We start from the raw sequence: 17,923 nt of genomic DNA, 5'->3' as shown, positions 1-17,923 counted from the left end.
TCGATCAATGCAGATAGAACCTTTTGAAATGTTTATCTAGTAATGTAGATAAACTCATAAAATTGGTAAAGCGTCTTTACACATTAATGTGTAAAAAGCTTATACGTCAAGTCATGGGGTAATTTTTACCCATTTTTCAAAAAGAAGGAACTTTTAAAAATGGGTGGAAAGTACGCATTTTCTTCTATTATTTCGAAGGAAGAATTAATTTATGTTTGCTACATATTCTAGAAATGAGAAACACAATAGCTAATTTGGCATATACATTCTGTAGAGGATAATTTATAATATTGTATAATGAGAAACGAATAGCATACTAGAATGCTGGTTTTATTTTTGTTCATGCGGGTAGCAATTTTCGGGATCTCGTGCATTTTCCCCTGCGGATCCAATACTGCTTTACTGGATTATTAATCACTCATCCATGATTTCCTATCTACACGGAGATGAAAAACTACCCAAAATTAAGTACTTTTCCCTCAATTCCGGGGTTCAGCCCAATAACCCAAATTTGAGTAAATCGCATATAGTAGTTTCCATTTAACACCAGCAAAAAATTACCTACTCTTAAGTATATTCTACCCAAAATTAAGTTTAATTCACGTAAATTTGAGAATATGCAATTTACTCAAAAGCAACTTATTGGGCTGAACTATATCGTTGGGTCGAATCTCTCGTTCCTTTTTTGACAACAATAACGAGTGCAAGTGAGAGGCTGAAGTCAATATTAAGTAAAAAGAACTCAAATTTTGGGTAGTATTTTTTCTCCGTGTAAATGAAAACATATCCAAATCAGAATAAATGTAATTAAATTTCACTCTAGATGTGTTTCGGAATGCATACTTACATTTAAAGGCTGGTTTTGTTTGTTGTAGCTTAAGAAGACATGAACGCTTTGTTGGCAATGTTTATAGCAAGACATTTTTCACCCATTAATGGGTCACTGATAAAATTTCAAAGATTGTTTTTATGTGTCCCACACATGAATTTTTGCAATGTGATCAACAAATCATATTTATGTGTCGGACACATACTTAATATGTGTACACATAGAAGCCATGTGTAACCACACATACTATTCATTTGACTCATAAATTTCATTTGTGCTTCTGGGTGGATTCTGTTTATGTGTGGTCACATGAAAATCATGTGGAATTTGATATGGAAATTCGTCAATAAAAATGTGTGGAATTTTATTAGTGTAGACAAATACTCACTATTCCCCCTGAAGAGATCAAAATGATGGGTACAAAAGTACCAATTATTTGAAATTTTGAATTACCCATTATTTGACAGCTTCTTATAGTAACTTATAGTAACCGTGCACTCGTCAATAGACGAGTCCACGGATGGATTTAAGTTCACTCACTCGACAAAAAGTGACACAACTGCGGGGCCCTGTTTACTAAAAATGAACACATGAATAATACTCACGTAACATTTGAAAACGGCCTATCAACTTTCGCACACAAAACTTGTTAAGCCTTTTTCGCGCGAACCGAATACGCCCACCAAACCACGGCAATTTGGTTTTGGAGTCGTCAATTTGTCCATACGAACCACCTCTGTTGCTGATTAAATCGCCAACTGCTGCTCACCTTGATATGATCTATCTTGAACCTCACATATTTCGACCTCAGGATCTTTCGATGAAGCAGGCGACGACCTGTCTGGCGTGTCTCTCAAAAATCATTTTGCACTGCTGCTGCCGTTGTCTGTTTGTTGTTGTTTCGGTTCCAGGATACAAACTTTTGTTCAAAGAAGTTGGGCGAGAAATTGGTTCATTACGCGGTTTGATATGTACTAAAATCACGGCGATAGCAGGATCCACCAACATCCACAACGTACGAGCGATCATTTAGCTTCCGATTTACGGTTGCTGGAGTCCAACCTTTACTTGTACCCGGTTGGAGCTGCACATAGACTGGCGAACCCGTTTCCACAGCAGGCAGAGCTCGTGATTTCCGATCGTAGTAGTACTTCATCCTCTTTTTATTTTCCAGGATATCCTCCGGGACGTTTCTTACCACATTGGGGCAGTATTTTTCTGCTGCAGCTGGAACACCGCATCTGTTGCTTCGAAAGAAAAGTCTGCTTGCAGGACTGCTGCCGATTTTGTTCGGTATATTTCTCCAATGTAGAAAACATACCAAAAGCTTTGACCAGCTTCATCTGCTTTCTGGATCAGACGCTTTACTATTTTCACGGCGGCCTCAGCCTTGCCGTTGGCTTGCTGGTGATTCGGAGCGGAAATAGAGTGCTGGAAGTTCCACGATTTGGCCTTTGCCTTCATTTCCTGATTAACAAAGTTGGTTCCGTTGTCTGATATGACTAGCTGGGGAACTCCATGGCGTGCGAAGTTAATCTGACAGGTCTTCACAAGGCAGTGAACTGACAAGTCCTGCAGTATGTCAACCTTGATGTAGTCGGAATAATGATCGACCCCGGAATAATGATCGATCGGCCCGCGTACTCCGCGAAAAATACGTCCATTGACACGATCTGGAATGGATACACGGGAACTGCAGTACTCTGCATAGGAGGCTTTGCTTGGCTGCTGGCGAACTTAGCACACACGGCGCATTTTTTAACCACATCCACTATCTGTGAGCTTATACTCGGCCAAAATAAGTAACTGTTCTCCCATGCTAGTCTCAATGTTGATTCAACCCTGTTGTGACTAGTGTGCACCTTGTCAACCATGGATCGTTGGAGAGAACTAGGAATAACAATCCTATCGTTCTTGAACACTAGACCATCTTGGGTCACTCCTATATTTAAAGTACGTTTTCGCCACTGCCACGTTCGATTGAGTTTGGCCAGCCGTTACAAATATAATCGATGACCTTCACAAGAACAGGGTCTTCAGCAGTCGCTTTGATGATGGTGCCCAAACAGTTGTCTGACACTCTCAAATAACTGCTTGATTCCAATCTTCCAATTCGCGGAACACCTTGAAGATATTCACCTTCCGAAACTCCACCGAGGCGCTTGCACCGTCGTATGGTGCTCGGGAAATAGCATCCGCTACGATGTTCTCCTTGCCGGTGACGAATTGAATTTCCAATCTGTAACGTTGTAAGTTCAACAACATGTGCTGCAGTCTTTTTGGTGCGGTAAGTAGAGGCTTTTTGAAGATGTTAATCAACGGTTTGTGATCCGTTCTGATGATCGTTTTAGGATTTCCGACCACCAGCTGATCGAACCTGGTGCAGGCGAACAAAATTGGCAGGAGCTCTTTTTCAATTTGAGCATAGTTTCGCTCAGTTTTGGTAAGCGTTCGCGAAGCGTATCCGATTATACCATCCTGCTGAAACACTGCTACACCCAAGCCAAAGGAACTCGCGTCGCATTCGATCATGAACGGCTGACGAACATCATAGTATCGAAGCGTTTTAATGTCCGAAACGAGAGATTTCAATCTATCGAACTCCTTGTCATGAACGTCATACCACACCCACGGTTCCTTCTCGGATATCAGCTTCCTCAGATAAGTACAACTTGCGCTCAAATTTGGAATGAACCGACTCAGATAAGTGGTCATACCAATGAAGCGGTGAAGCTCGGCTCGATTCGAGGGGACAGGATAGTGCTTGATTGAAGCAATTTTTGACTCATCTGCTTGTAAGCCCTGATTTGACAGGACATGACCATAAAATTTAACGGAGGTCTCGCAAATGGTTAGGGTCTCGCAAAGGGTAGAAAATACTTGCGCCTGGTCCAACTCCGGTAAAATCTCGTCCAGCGTCACAAACTGAAGGTTTGAGCGCTTCAAAGCCTTATTCAGTGGAATTGGATTCAAGCAGATTCGAAGAGACTCAGAGCCTTTTGGTCCACGCTTAACAAGTAACTCACCCATTCGGTGTGGTTGTACTCCCTGGTTATGATGTTATCTTTCTTGAGGTTGTTCAGCTCCACCTTCAAGGGGGCTCGAAGTGCTATAGGCACACGCCGGGGTTGCTGGATCACGGGTGAAACGTTGGTATCGATTTCCAATCTGACCTTGCCAGGCATTTTCCCGTAGCCGTTGAAAATGTCGCTGTTTCGCTCGACGATCTCCTCAGCCCTAATACGGTAACAAATGACAAAATTGGCGAAGCGAATCGATCATTGCAATTAGGCCTTTATGAACGCTCACTGCACGAAACGAAAATCAATTATTTTATTCATGTGATTCACTTATACATTTTTGCCAAAACAGCAGCCTTATACTTTCCATAAGACAAACCACATAGGTCCTATAAGAATGCATAAAAGGTATGTGACCGCTTATACATTTCATTTGATACATAATCTTTATTAACTTTTTGCAAGGCGACTGCTCATTAGTTGACTTATACATTTTATGAATAATCAGTAATATAATTTTTTTCAAAAGGTATAAGGAGATTTCTATCCGTGTGTCAAATTGATTGGCTTTTAAAGTCATTGTTTACATTTAATTCATTGGACCTTCCCACATGTTTGTCTAGATTGTATGTTTAAACCCAAGAGTTTCAACATTTGCGTTGTTTTGTTTTTCTGTGTATGTTTGCGAGGAACTTCAAAATCTTGTTTACACTTTGAAGTATAGAGACTCATGTAATAGATGTGTGGATTTGTAACATATTTTGTATTTCAATGAGCATATCCATACCATCCGTAAAATCTATTACATGAGTATCTATACTTCGAATAAGCTGCTGTGTTCACCTTAATAGTATATTTTGCGATTTATTCAAGTTTATTGTATTGCTTACAGGATTTCCTGTCACCATAATCAATTCGGTTCCTCTGCAGCAGGCGTCCACTGCTGACTCTTTTCTTCATCGAGCAGTAAACCATTCGCAAAATATCATTACTGTAGTTCCAACTTTAACAGATGCATTAGAAACATCTTTACTGAGTGCAGGAACAGTTCCAAACATGGTTGATGAAGATCAAAACTACCATTCAGAAGATGTTCCGACTTCCCATGATGAGGAAAGTATGTCGTACGCTGAGGACCCGATTGACGAAATCGAAATCAAGCCTACTGAAGTGCAACAAGAGAAAACAGAAGAATTTCTACTCTGCGAGCAACATCACAACGAATCTGAAGAACAACAGGAGAACACTTCCCCAAACATTGGTTCAAAAAGGAAAACATCCGAGGATCTGGCATTACAAAAGAGCACGAAGAAGCATGCTTCTACTGAAATGAAATTTCGATCGTTCAAAGTGAACTGGTCAAAAATTAGTGATGGTTTACTTAAACGTTTGTCTGACCTTCAAAATTTTCGTGACAATAATCCGGCTCTGACTGTTCCGCGTTCGATTCAACTTTCAAAGTCCGATATGAGCAACCTTTGCAATGCAGTTGTCGACCAGCTTAGGTTAATCGATACTCGTATCAGTGCGTGCGTTATAGAAGTAGTAGCCAAACAAATCATAGGGAAGTTCCCATGTTTGAATTTTGTCGATGATGACGGCTACGGGAACGGTCAGAGTTTCGTTGTATGGAAGCATAAAATGATTAACAGAAGCACGTACCTGAATCGGTTCAAGGATCCAGGTGTACCAGTACCATCTACTTCTGAAGTGAAAAGAAATCGGAACGTGAGAGCCGGAACATTGAAAGAGTATTGGGAGCATTCATCGAAGGAATGTGCCAAGGAGCTGATGTCTAAACTAATGCGGGACGAGCCCAGTCTATTAACTGAAGGATTTTTGGAACAATCACAATCCTACGTCCGCTTCCGATTTGATCAAGGAACCATAAAGACGACACTTGATGGACTTCCCGTTCTCAGACGGCGACAACTGCTAAGCTTTCATTTTGAAAAAGCTACCGGTGTTGCAGCAGACTCTTTGGGAACGTACTTTGCAGCAAAACGGAACAAGTTGATTGACTATTCAAGAAGTACATGTAAAAATCTACATTTGGAAGATGCAACCTCAGACTACGAGATCCTGAAATGTCTGTGTTCACTGTTGGGTGAAAACCTTTTGGATTTGATCGAACAGAAAGAGGTAATTTTGTGAAAATGTGTATATTGTAAAATAGTATATTAAAGCAATGATTATTCGACAGATAGGAACTCCTCTGCTCCAAATCACCACCAAAAGTCCAGGACCAGCAATCGTTGCCGTAGGTAAGGAATAGAAAAGATTTAGTTTTGAAGCCAACATGGGTTAAGATACATTTTTAAAATCGATACACGTCAGATCAAGACTCGGTTCAAGATTAGGGTAAAGTGGGACAAGATAGGCCGATTTGTATTTTATTTTTTATTTTTTTATTTGTCAACATCTACAGGTTCAATGCTTTTTCAAACCAGCATTGGGGTTATAAAGATCCTGTTGATGTTGACAAACAAAATAAACATATAAAATTTATGATCCATCTTGCCCCGTGACCCATCTTACTCCACCTTACCCCACTATTTATATGCTGTTTCAGGCGCAACATTTGATAACGGCACAAAAGCTTTGTAAACAAAAGTTGTAACGCCCTTTCCACGCGCACCGAATAACGCCCACGCAAACCAATACCACTATCGGTAAGGGGAAAATTTCCCCTACCCTATGATTTTGTTGGTTTGCCTGGGCGTACTTAGATTTGCATGTAAAAGGCCTTACAACATTTGTTTACAACAGCTTTTGTGTCGTTTTCAAATGTTACGCGAGATTTCATAGTTGACCCACCCTAATATACACGTTCCTTTTGTCAATTTAATTTAACGATTTTTGTTTCTTTACAATTGTTTGCAGATATAGGTAATGGGAAACTGATGTACTACGTCTTTGCCGAGCAAGTACGATTGACTGAAGGTACCGAGCGCATAATTATTGCCATCACCGATCTTATGTGTGTTCATTACGTACATAACTTCATGTACATGAAATGTGTATCAAAATTTCTGGAATTCGTGCAGGAGTATTTTTTGAAAATACTACCACTAACTGGGTCGAAGTCCAGAGCAACGCGAAAGAACCATCAGCAGCGAGTTGTCACCAGAATCATCACAGCAATCGCCAATCATAATGTGAAGGAACTCAATCAATGACTATCGTTTTAAACAAGATGTGCAATTAAATACTATTTTACCTTACGTCTAATTGATTACATGAATAGATTTAATTTCATATGTAATAAAGTTATCTCTATACTCTACATGAGTTCAATAAAAAAAAGGCTAAAAGAAAATAACTTGAAGCATATTTTTGTGACAAAATGGAAACCGAAATGCAGTATTACATTTGCTTTGGCTCACAATGGGTATTAAATTGACAAAAATTACGTCAAAATGGAAATTACGATAGGATTTAAATTTACATCTATTAGTTTACGTTTGTTTTAAATTTACATAATATGTTTTTAATTTCATGTAAATTTATAGCGTAACTGAATATTACATATATTAAGCCGCTCCATTTGTGTGCATCTGATTAATCGTAAATTTACATGATTTTTTGTTAGTGTGTATGGATAAACCATAATTTCGTTTCATATCTATCTCAAAATTCACCAGTTCACTGTACTTTAGAAAATGATAGCTAAAATTGATGACTCAGCTACAACTTTGTTGAAGACCACTTTGCGATCAAATGTAAGGAACAAGGTTGGTTGTCTTATAATTATGCTCAATCAACTGTTCAGCAGGCAACATTGGTGTTTATGGCACGTAGAATAGAGGACAAAATCATGGCTACTATGTCACACTGCAGAATATAGTGTTGCTCACAATACAGTTGCTTAATCTTGCCATAACATTCCGTCTCGCACGCTGAGCCGGTCAAGTCGCATCGGTCTCGTTGTGCGACACTAGTATTTGAGTTTTTGAGTTTTTCCCCACGCGAGGGTTTTTTCTCGCCAAAGTTAGTGCGCCAACTAGTGCACGAGTGAGGAAGCCGTTAACCATACGCCGGGCGCTTTGATTACGGTCCAGCTTTAATCAACATCATCGCATCATCACATCATCCCATTGATAGCAACAACGAAAGCACGTTAAATTGCCTACCGAGGCGACCGAAGCATACCAGCTATCAGGTTATCGACCCAACAGCCGTTGGGGCAAACAATAACAATAGCATCTCACCAGTCTCTGCCGCCTCAGTGCAATAGGTATATCGTGTCGCTTTGTTTTCACCACACAGCAAAAAAATAATTTTGATATCACGTCAAAGTGGATGCACGACAATCATGTCGAAAATATGGTGTAATATTACTTGCTAAAAAGGACAAAATTATCATTAATACAATGCATGAACTGACATTACGCTGCTTTTACTGCATTTGTTTATTTATGTGGTCATAAAAATTACATGAAATTTTCGACATGATTGTAGTGCATCCACTTTGATGTGATATAAAAATAATTTTTTTGCTGTGCAGTATCGCATCTCCCCGCATGGTCCAATATTAGATTAGGTTGGGTCATAAATAGGGTGATCCACAATTTTTTTTTAGTATATATTTTTTTTTTTCTTTTTCTTGTTTTTTTTCGTATTACTCTTTAGTAGAGTAAAACTATATCAATTTTTTTTTGTAAATTTTAATTTTTTTTTATTTTTGATACTATTTGAAATTACTGTAATTATTTGTAAAATATTTATTAAAAACACCATTGCGGCGATATTAAACCGCAATGGATGACAATGATAAAGGCGGGGGATGATCGCTTTCCATCTCAGACGACGAAACTCTTAATTCCACCTCACACGAAAGTCTCAAGGAAGTTGTGGAAATGGAAACCCTTGACGTTCCAGTTGACTCGCTCTCCAGCAAAAATACAGGAGCATATCCCAAGAAAAGGTATCGCCCACAATCCTCTACTCCACCATCTTCTCCTCGTCCTCCTGCACCCCACACACCATTGCCCCCAAAAATCTCTGCGCTCCCCCGCCTAAAGGTTTACCCAGTAGCCTCGAAAGGCCCATGGGTTGTTTTTTTCCGGCCCAAACAAAAACCTTTGAACATTCCGAGGATCTCTAAGGATCTAACAATACATTTACGGCCGTTACGGATATTTTCAAGGTAACACCAATAAAACTGCGCGTTACCGTTGATGACCGGAAGCAGGCTAACCAAATTGTTGCGTGCGAGCATTTTTCATTGGAATACCGAGTCTACATACCCAGTAGTGAGGTAGAAATTGAAGAAGTGGTCACCGAAGCGAGTTTGACTTGTAATGATTTCTTGGGTCCCGATTTCTTCGGAATCTTTAAAAGCCGTGCTCTGCCGAAGGTGAAGATATTGGACTGCCTTCAAATGCAGTCAGTATCCGTAGTAGGCTCCAAAAAAACTTATTCCTTGTCAAACTCGTTTTGTGTGACCTTTTCGGGTTCAGCGTTACCTCACTACGTTACTATTGGCAAGGTTCGGCTGTCTGTACGTCTGTTTGTACCTCGGGTAATGAACTGCTCGAAATGTAAACAACTTGGTCATACAGAGGGCCCTTGCGGTGCTCCTCCAAAATGCGTGTACTGCAAGGAAAGCCTGCATACCCTGACTGACTGCCCGAGGTACAAACAGCAGGGAGAAAAACTTAATCGGTCTCTGCAAGCTCGCTCCAAGAGAACACTAGCAGAACTCTTGAAGAATACCGCTTCATCTTCTCAGACCACACCAAAAAGCAGTAACACGTTCTCTATTTTGCCAGTTGATGATCTAGACTCTGACTCAGAGGTCGGTGAGTTTAGTACGTTTGTCTTTAAAGGCAATACGAGAAAACGAGCAAAAAAACACACCACCGAAAAGCCTCGTAAGGCCACTCGTACGGACCACCCTTCCACCTTGGAAAAATCAAGAGGCAACGGAAATGCACCGATACCCATTCCACCGGGTTTTAAACCTTGTAATTATGACAAGAACTTTCCGTCACTTCCAGGATCATCTAAAACCCCAGATGTCCCAATTTTTCGGTCAGAAAAGCAGCTGATCAACAAGAACATGCCCCCCATGTTCACGTTTTCTGGTATTGTGGATAGCTTCTTCAGTATATTCAATATCTCTGACTCAACGAGGAGCATTATTAATTTAGTGCTGCCAATGGTGAAAACTCTTTTGAAGCAACTAGCTTCTAGGTGGTCCTTCCTTGCATCGATCATATCCTTTGATGGATAATTCTCCGAATGAGGTCGGGGATTTGACCTCTGTTCTTCAGTGGAACTGTAGAAGTCTTATGCCAAAACTTGACACATTTGCCCTTTGTGAAACATGGCTCTCTTCAGACAACGATCTTGCTTTCCACGATTTCAACATTATTCGCCTTGACCGCGCAGATTCGTATGGAGGGGTGCTTCTGGGTACAACAAGCTCCATTCCTTCTACAGAATCGATCTGCCTTCGGTGACAGGCATTGAAGTTGTTGCATGTCAGGTTAACATTCGAGGTAAATGCCTCAGTATTGTATCAATATATCTTCCACCAAGAACTGCGATTTCTCGTCAAAGTTTCTCGGATATCTGCACGGCTATGCCGGAGCCACGGTTGATCTTGGGAGATTTTAACTCTCACGGTACAGGCTGGGGGGAACTGTACGACGACAACCGCTCAACCTTGATATACGACATATGCGACTTCTTCAAAATGACAATTCTGAACACCGGGGAAGCAACACGAGTAGCCAAACCTCCAGCAAAAATAAGCAGATTAGACCTCTCACTTTGTTCGAGTTCACTATCGTTGGATTGCTCGTGGAAAGTAATTCAAGATCCCTACGATGGTGACCATTTGCCAATCAAAATTTCTATTACCAATGGTTCATCTTCTACTCGTTCGGTCGACATCGCGTACGATCTTACGAAAAACATTGACTGGCGAAAATTCTTGACTGGCGAAAATTGATGCCAGTCAATCGGTTGACGTACTTCCTCCGCTGGACGAGTACTCCTTTCTCGCGCGTGTCATCATCGATTGTGCGCTGCGAGCACAAACGAAACGTATTCCGGGTGTTTCCGTTCGCAAGCGACCTCCCACCCCGCGGTGAGATAAGGAATGCACCGACGCGAACAGCGAGAAGTCCGCCGCGTTTAAACGCTTCCGCAAACACGGTAAGGTCGAGGACCTCGAGGAAACCTTTAAGGGCTTGACTAAAGCCAAAAAACGCGATTACTGGCGTCGGTTCGTCGATGGTTTGTCGCGTGAGACTTCCATGACTTCACTTTGGAATGTCGGCAGGAGAATGCGAAACGCGTCATCACCGATTAACGAAGACAAGGAGTACTCGGACAGTTGGATATTCAGCTTCGCGCGGAAAGTTTGCCCGGATTCGGTGTCGGTTTAAACCAACGTTCGTGATCGTTCGTCGGGTAGTAACGAAATAGATTTCACGTTTTCGATGGTGGAATTCTCACTTGCTCTCCTTTTATGTAACAACTCAGCTCCACAGGAATGGATAGAATCACGTTCAACTTGCTTAAAAATCTCCCAGACGTCGCGAAGAGACGCTTGTTGAACTTATTCAATCAATTTCTGGAGCACAACATTGTTCCGGATGACTGGAGGCAAGTAAGAGTTATCGCCATTCGAAAACCTGGTAAACCCGCGTCGGATTACAACTCGTACCGTCCCATCGCGATGCTGTCCTGTATACGGAAATTGTTGGAGAAAATGATTCTTTTTCGTCTAGACAAATGGGTCGAGTCGAATGGTTTACTTTCAGATACGCAATTTGGATTTCGGAGAGGCAAAGGAACGAGCGACTGTCTTGCGTTGCTTTCAACTGAAATTCAACTGGCCTATGCGCAAAAACAGCAAATGGGTTCAGTTTTCTTGGACATTAAGGGGGCTTTTGATTCTGTTTGTATCGATGTCCTTTCGGATAAACTCCACGATAGTGGGCTTTCACCAATAATGAACAACTATTTGAGCAACTTGTTGTCTGAGAAATATATGAGCTTTTCTCATGGAAACTCGACAACTTCACGAATTAGTTATATGGGTTTCCCCCAGGGCTCGTGTTTAAGCCCCCTTCTTTATAATTTTTTATGTAAAAGACATTGATGGTTGTCTTGATGAAAATTGCTCGCTAAAGCAGCTTGCAGATGACGGCGTTGTGTCCGTTATAGGGCCAAGTGCACCGGACCTGCAAGGACCATTGCAAGATACCTTAGACAATTTGTCTACTTGGGCTATGAAGCTGGGTATCGAATTCTCTCCGGAGAAAACTGAGTTGGTTGTTTTTTTTTCTAGGAAGCATCATCCTGCACAGTTACAGCTTCAACTTAAGGGTAGAACAATCACTCAAAGTATATCTTTCAAGTATTTAGCTGTCTGGTTCGATTCCAAAACCACGTGGGGAAGACATATTGCGTATGTGAAACAAAAATGCCAACAAATAATCAATTTTCTTCGTACAATTACTGGAAATTGGTGGGTAGCACACCCGGAAGATCTGATCAGGTTGTATCGAACAACCATCTTGTCGGTTCTAGAGTACGGTAGCTTCTGCTTTCAATCCGCGGCGAAAACACATATCTTGAAGCTGCAACGGGTTCAATACCGTTGCTTCCGAATTGCGCTTGGCTGTATGCACTCGACGTATACGATGAGCCTCGAAGTACTCGCGGGTGTTGTCCCACTGACAGATCGTTTCGCGGAACTGTCCTTCCGGTTTCTTATCCGTTGTGAAGTAATGAACCCATTGGTAATAGAAAACTTTGAGAAGCTGCTCGACAGAAATCATCAAACAAGATTCATGAGTCTCTATTACGAGTACATGACGCTGGAGATTGGCCCTTCTTCATTCAATTCCTCTCCTGTTTGCCTCCAAGACTTTTATAGTTCCTCTGTAAATTTTGATCTGACCATGTTGCAAGAAATCTGTGAAATACCAGATCACCATCTGATCACTATTTTATATTTACTGATAGCCTTAGCTCGTTGGACGCTATTCGATCAATGAGGCCGATGAAGCACTCCTTGTATTTCCTGACCGAAAACCGAGCTAAATTGAGTACTTCATCTAACTGCTCCCATACTATCACCTTAGTTTGGGTCCCATCTCATTGCTCAATTCCGGGTAATGAGAAAGCGGACTCGCTAGCTAAGGTGGGCGCTATGGAAGGCGATATTTTTGATCGACAAATCGCCTTTGCGGAATTTTTCTCAATTACCCGTCAGCACGTCCTCACCAACTGGCAACAAAAATGGAATGAGAGTGATCTGGGAAGATGGTTACATTCTATTCTCATACAGGTATCGAACAAGCCATGGTTCAAAGGATTGGACATGAGCCGTGACTTTATATGTGTCATATCAAGGTCATGTCCAATCACTACTCGTTAGACTCGCATTTCTTCCGAATCGGGCTCGCAGGCACACCGTTCGAAAAATTCATGTAAATTTCTGCGAGATATAGCGCACATAAAATTAACGCTAGATTTGGCATAAATTTACGCGATATTTCGTGTAAATTTAAGCGCAATATCGCATAAATTAGCAATATTGTATGCAACCTTGCAAACGATTTCGCTTATTATGCCAAGTATAGCTCAACATTAAACGAAGGGGGATTTTACGCGAATTCAGAATTTTTTTTTTCTGTGCAGCAATTTGTGCGCTTGTGGTAGTGGCTATCACGATATCGATGCTAGATCCGAGTTATCCGCATCCCTCAGGACCCGAGGAAAACAACCTTTGCGGCCCGTTAGAGACATCTTGGCGAGCCGAGATCTCGACTATTGCAATTTAATTTATGTGTTTTTAAAACGGATAGATCTGAGGATTTAGTTGTTAGTGTCATCTTGTGTTCCCCCAAGTTGTTAGCTGCCCATCGGTGTACCCCCATGTTTGTCTTTTTCGTCAGTTGGTCGCTTAGTTCGAGATAAAAAGCACATTGCTCTCCAAACCTTGTGTTCTCAATCCCTACCCTGCCATCCATTTGTTACAATTTGTTACCCCTAACCTCGAGATAGCCGCGAGTAATCGGCCCCCGCTTTACTAACGTTAGTTTTAAGAAATTTTGTAACCTAAACAGTTAATATCGGCTCCGCAAAGCTACGACAAATGAGCCTGGAAAAATAAACGCATTAAAAAAAAATCTTGCCATAAGATTATCAATCTCTTAAACAATTAATAACTATTTATTTTGACGTTTGTCTGAAAAACGATTTTCTGCAAAGTTATAGCTGATAAAAATTCCCATAAGAAAAGTAACAGTACAATATGTAAAAAGTCTATAAGACAATGAACAAAAAAATTTGCTTTCCCATAGTAATTTTCATAGTAAACTTCAAATGGTTTGTGCCAAGTCAGTTTCAAATCAAATGTGTTTAAACTTTCGGAGGCTAATCAGGACCCGATTTGAAACCGTTTGAACAATGTGGAGCGAAAATTTCAAATTTTGCATTAGTCTAACGCTACATGCTTATAAACATACAAACATTAAAAGAGCGACGTTAATATGCAATTGTTTCGTTTGTAAATGATATCGTTTCGCAGCGCATGAACTTTTATCAAAATTAAATGCTTATGCACCTACTCGACAACTCAGAAATCGAAATTTATTTGCCATCATCGCACAAATGATGCAAATTGGGCCATTAAATCGCATAATCAATACTGCGAAACCATTGACTTTTCAATGTCACGGCATAAACTAAAACAATATTTTAACTCCATACGGAGTCATAACTCGTAAGAAGTAAACATAGAATAGCAGACAATATTTTTTTAATATTCTTAAGAAAAACAAATTTGTGTATGTATTTGTACTAGTCTACATCGGTTGATGAAAATAAAATAAATTTTAAAAAGAACTACTTTCCTGCTACATTCCCATCAAATGCTATATCGATTGGTTTGAGTATTATACAAATTTTGCACCCGGCCAGTTTCCTAAAGCCTTACTCCTTTGGGACAATTGGAAACACAAACTGGAATAATTCAAAACAGACAACATCAAATGAAAAAAAAAATGCTTTCTATGTGTCAGAATTGAAAGCCTCGTTGCATAATCGATCAATGACCCAAAGGAAATCACCGTGGCACCTGACATACATTAACCACTGTTCCAGTTTTCGAATTACGTTGCAATACAACATCCACCACACCGAACGGCATGATCTCACGGAAAACGAAAAAAAAAACTGTAGAAAACGCTTATCCCCCTCTTCGATCCTAGATAATAACACCAAATCCCACGCATTCATCCTTTTATTAACTGCGGCTTTGCTGCCATTCGTGTCAACTCAGGCTCAGATGCTCATTTTCTACCCTACATTCCATATTCCGGAACGTTGTTCACATTTTTTTCCCTCCCATCAACCCGTGTTCGTCACCATCCAGCGGACTCAATTTCAACACGGTCCAAGGGCCTGGAGAAATCACTTTCATCCCCCATCAGGTTTCCTCTTTGGGAAGGAAGAAAAATGCAAAAATGAACCGATCCCGCCCCCGGTCTTATTTCTCTCCCGTTTATCAGCCATCCCGGTTAAATCTCGTCCTTAATCTTGTTCGCCTTTTCCCTCACTGCATCCAAAGCCGGAGGAAGGATGAAAGCTAAGATCAGAGACCGCGGTACGTGCACACGAAGCAGGTGGTGAAGCGGCTTTTATCGCGATTTTCCACTTCCGCGCACCTGCAAAGAGTCCGACGAGGGCAGATCATCACGTCTCCATCCGTTCCGTGCCATGCCTTAGAAGCGGCGCAGGAGGAAACTGTGTCAAGGTTTAAGTGGCTTGTTCCTGAGGATTTCAACAATTTGCGTTGTGAATGATGGGGAGGGGGGGGGGAGTGCTAGGTGTCGTCGGGGATAAATTGAGCGCTAAATCCACGTACTTTGAGGGACTATTGTCGCGTTGGTTGGTTCGTATTGAGGTGAGATGAAAACTGGAAGGTATGCTTTTGATGGAAACTTTTGATGAGGCTCGTGGTTCGTGACCCATGCTGGGTTCATTACATTAGCGTGGGTCATCTTTTAGGTCGTAATTTGGTTTATTAAGCTTCAAGCACTACTGAAAGTGTTTTTTTTTTCGATTGGGAAATGCAAACGACACATTGAAAGAACGACTTTTATGAGTTCAAGGAGTTTTGACGGAATTTTATAAGAACGGTCATACCTCACCGTAGGTGGATAAATGAAGGTTTATCCACTTGTCACCACTGTGTTCATTGTTGTGCCATTACTGTCGATAAAATCCATTTACCAGAACACCACAATACACCATTAGTAAACGACACTCATTGACAAGCTTGGAACATCTATCCACTTCATAAACACATCCGACGGCTTTTCTCGCCCCTTTCACCCGCCCACATCGCACCCCGTAAAATGTGTCCTTTCTCCCGAACGGGAGCTAATTTCCCGTTCTTTCACATTTTAAACCGACAGACACTGTGGCTCCCAACCCTTTTCCTTCCTGTCCGTCCACCACACCCGCCCAACCGAACCATTTAGCATCACCGACCGCGGTAAGTGTCAATTTAGAGAGAAAGCTATTTCCCTTTAGTGCCGGAGCCGCGATACGATGGATGGTACCTACCCAACCCACTTGCTAATCCATACCGGAGATAGAGAGAGGCATAGTGATAAGGGGGTGGACGAGGGGGGAGAGGTTCTGACTGTCAGTTGAACAAGCAAATATAGAAACCGTTTACCACTCGCACCAACGTGGGCGTGGGTGAGCATGTGTAGGTGGTGGATCGTGGTTTTCAACTTTATGACAATTGATATGCGAGTGTGCGGGTTGCGGGTTGGAACTTCATTCATATGCATGTTTTTCCTGGCTTATTTCCACCGGCTGCTTTCCATTTCCTTTCAATTCACATTATCTGGCATATGGCTGGTTTACACTTGTGCTGGTTTGCTAGTGCTAATGAGCCAGCTGCTGGCAAGAATGATCATCAGCAGTTGATTGTTATAAGATTCAGCTGCCGAAACCTGTTTGCATCACGCTGATGGTTATCTGCGCTAACAAACCAGCAGATGTGTAAGCCGGGCATTAGCGACGAGATATCTGATGGCTTTCAGCGGGTGGGATTGACATTTTTGATGAGTGCATTCATTATGCTTGTTAGGAAATGAGATCGTTTCCAGCAGCGTTTTTCAACCGGTGGGGAATCCCCCCCAAGTGTGGCATGCATTGCTTCCTTCGCATGGCGTGTAGTCAAACAAACAAAATTTTAAATTGATAAAAAATTACCAGATGATTGAAGTGTTAACTGCCATACGCAAATAAAAATTCTTTGTGTGAAATTCAAGGCCATATTTATTCAGGTAACCAGCGAGAATATGTACATATGCTTGAAGTTTGTTATATTGGCTTTATGTTATTACATCTAAAAGTAAACAATCCAAGCAGAAGCAGGGTTTCTTACGTCTGGCATAGCACATAAAATTTCCATGGTGCATGCTGGTTTCTTCGATGTAAACAAAGCGAAAAATGGGTAAAAACATTCCAACCACTATAGGGACGCCAACTCCATCGAGCCCCACAGATACACTGATAAAGGAAATACAATGCTGAGTTCTATTCCTTTTTTCTTTGCTTGCTCTTTTGGAAACAAAATGGATATTTATGAATCGGAACAGCTGAACTGTGTCTTAGCTGTGTCACGAGCATAAATGTTCGTAAATATATGCGTCTTTTAGGAATGCTGGTTCTTTGTCTACTTGACTTCAAACGACCCGAATTGAACTCTTCTTCTGAGCACTTCTCGTAGCTAGCTTTGAACAGTTACCAAGTTTTAAGTTTAGCATTTTCTAAGTGTATGATTCTGTATATTTTCGCGGAATGCTTTTTATCCGCATTTGCACCATCGTACAAATAATGTTCCCGTTACACCTGTGCATACAATACCTTGGTTTTCTTTGCATGCACGTAACCTATAGCTCATACCGTAGTAGCATAGAGGTAACTCTAAGACCACTGGGTCCCGATGAAAATCATTATTATTTTTGGCTCACTCAGTACCAGAACAACGGTCCCAAGCAGTCCCAAGCTATTTCACTCACCC

At 41.2% G+C, this 17,923-nt stretch overlaps 2 protein-coding genes across 7 annotated transcripts in view; one reads left to right on the top strand and one right to left on the bottom strand.

Annotated features, from left to right (window-relative positions):
* LOC135714648 (diuretic hormone receptor-like) overlaps window positions 1-17,923 on the bottom strand; it is a 185,262-nt gene that overhangs the window by 71,740 nt on the left and 95,599 nt on the right. The gene's annotated exons all lie outside the window — the stretch shown is intronic.
* Window positions 4,906-7,028, top strand: LOC135714652 (uncharacterized). Its single transcript, XM_065238033.1, has 3 exons — window positions 4,906-5,991; window positions 6,053-6,113; window positions 6,733-7,028. The coding sequence occupies exons 1-3, from the start codon at window positions 4,906-4,908 to the stop codon at window positions 7,026-7,028; spliced, it is 1,443 nt and encodes a 480-aa protein (XP_065094105.1).

This window comes from Ochlerotatus camptorhynchus, unplaced genomic scaffold (genome assembly GCF_037179485.1).
Source record: "Ochlerotatus camptorhynchus isolate MF236.1 unplaced genomic scaffold, CSIRO-AGI_Acam_v1.1 ptg000686l, whole genome shotgun sequence".
Classification (NCBI taxonomy): domain Eukaryota; kingdom Metazoa; phylum Arthropoda; class Insecta; order Diptera; family Culicidae; genus Ochlerotatus; species Ochlerotatus camptorhynchus.
The sequence above is the reverse complement of the archived record's forward strand: the minus strand, read 5'-3'. Positions and strand labels throughout refer to the sequence as shown.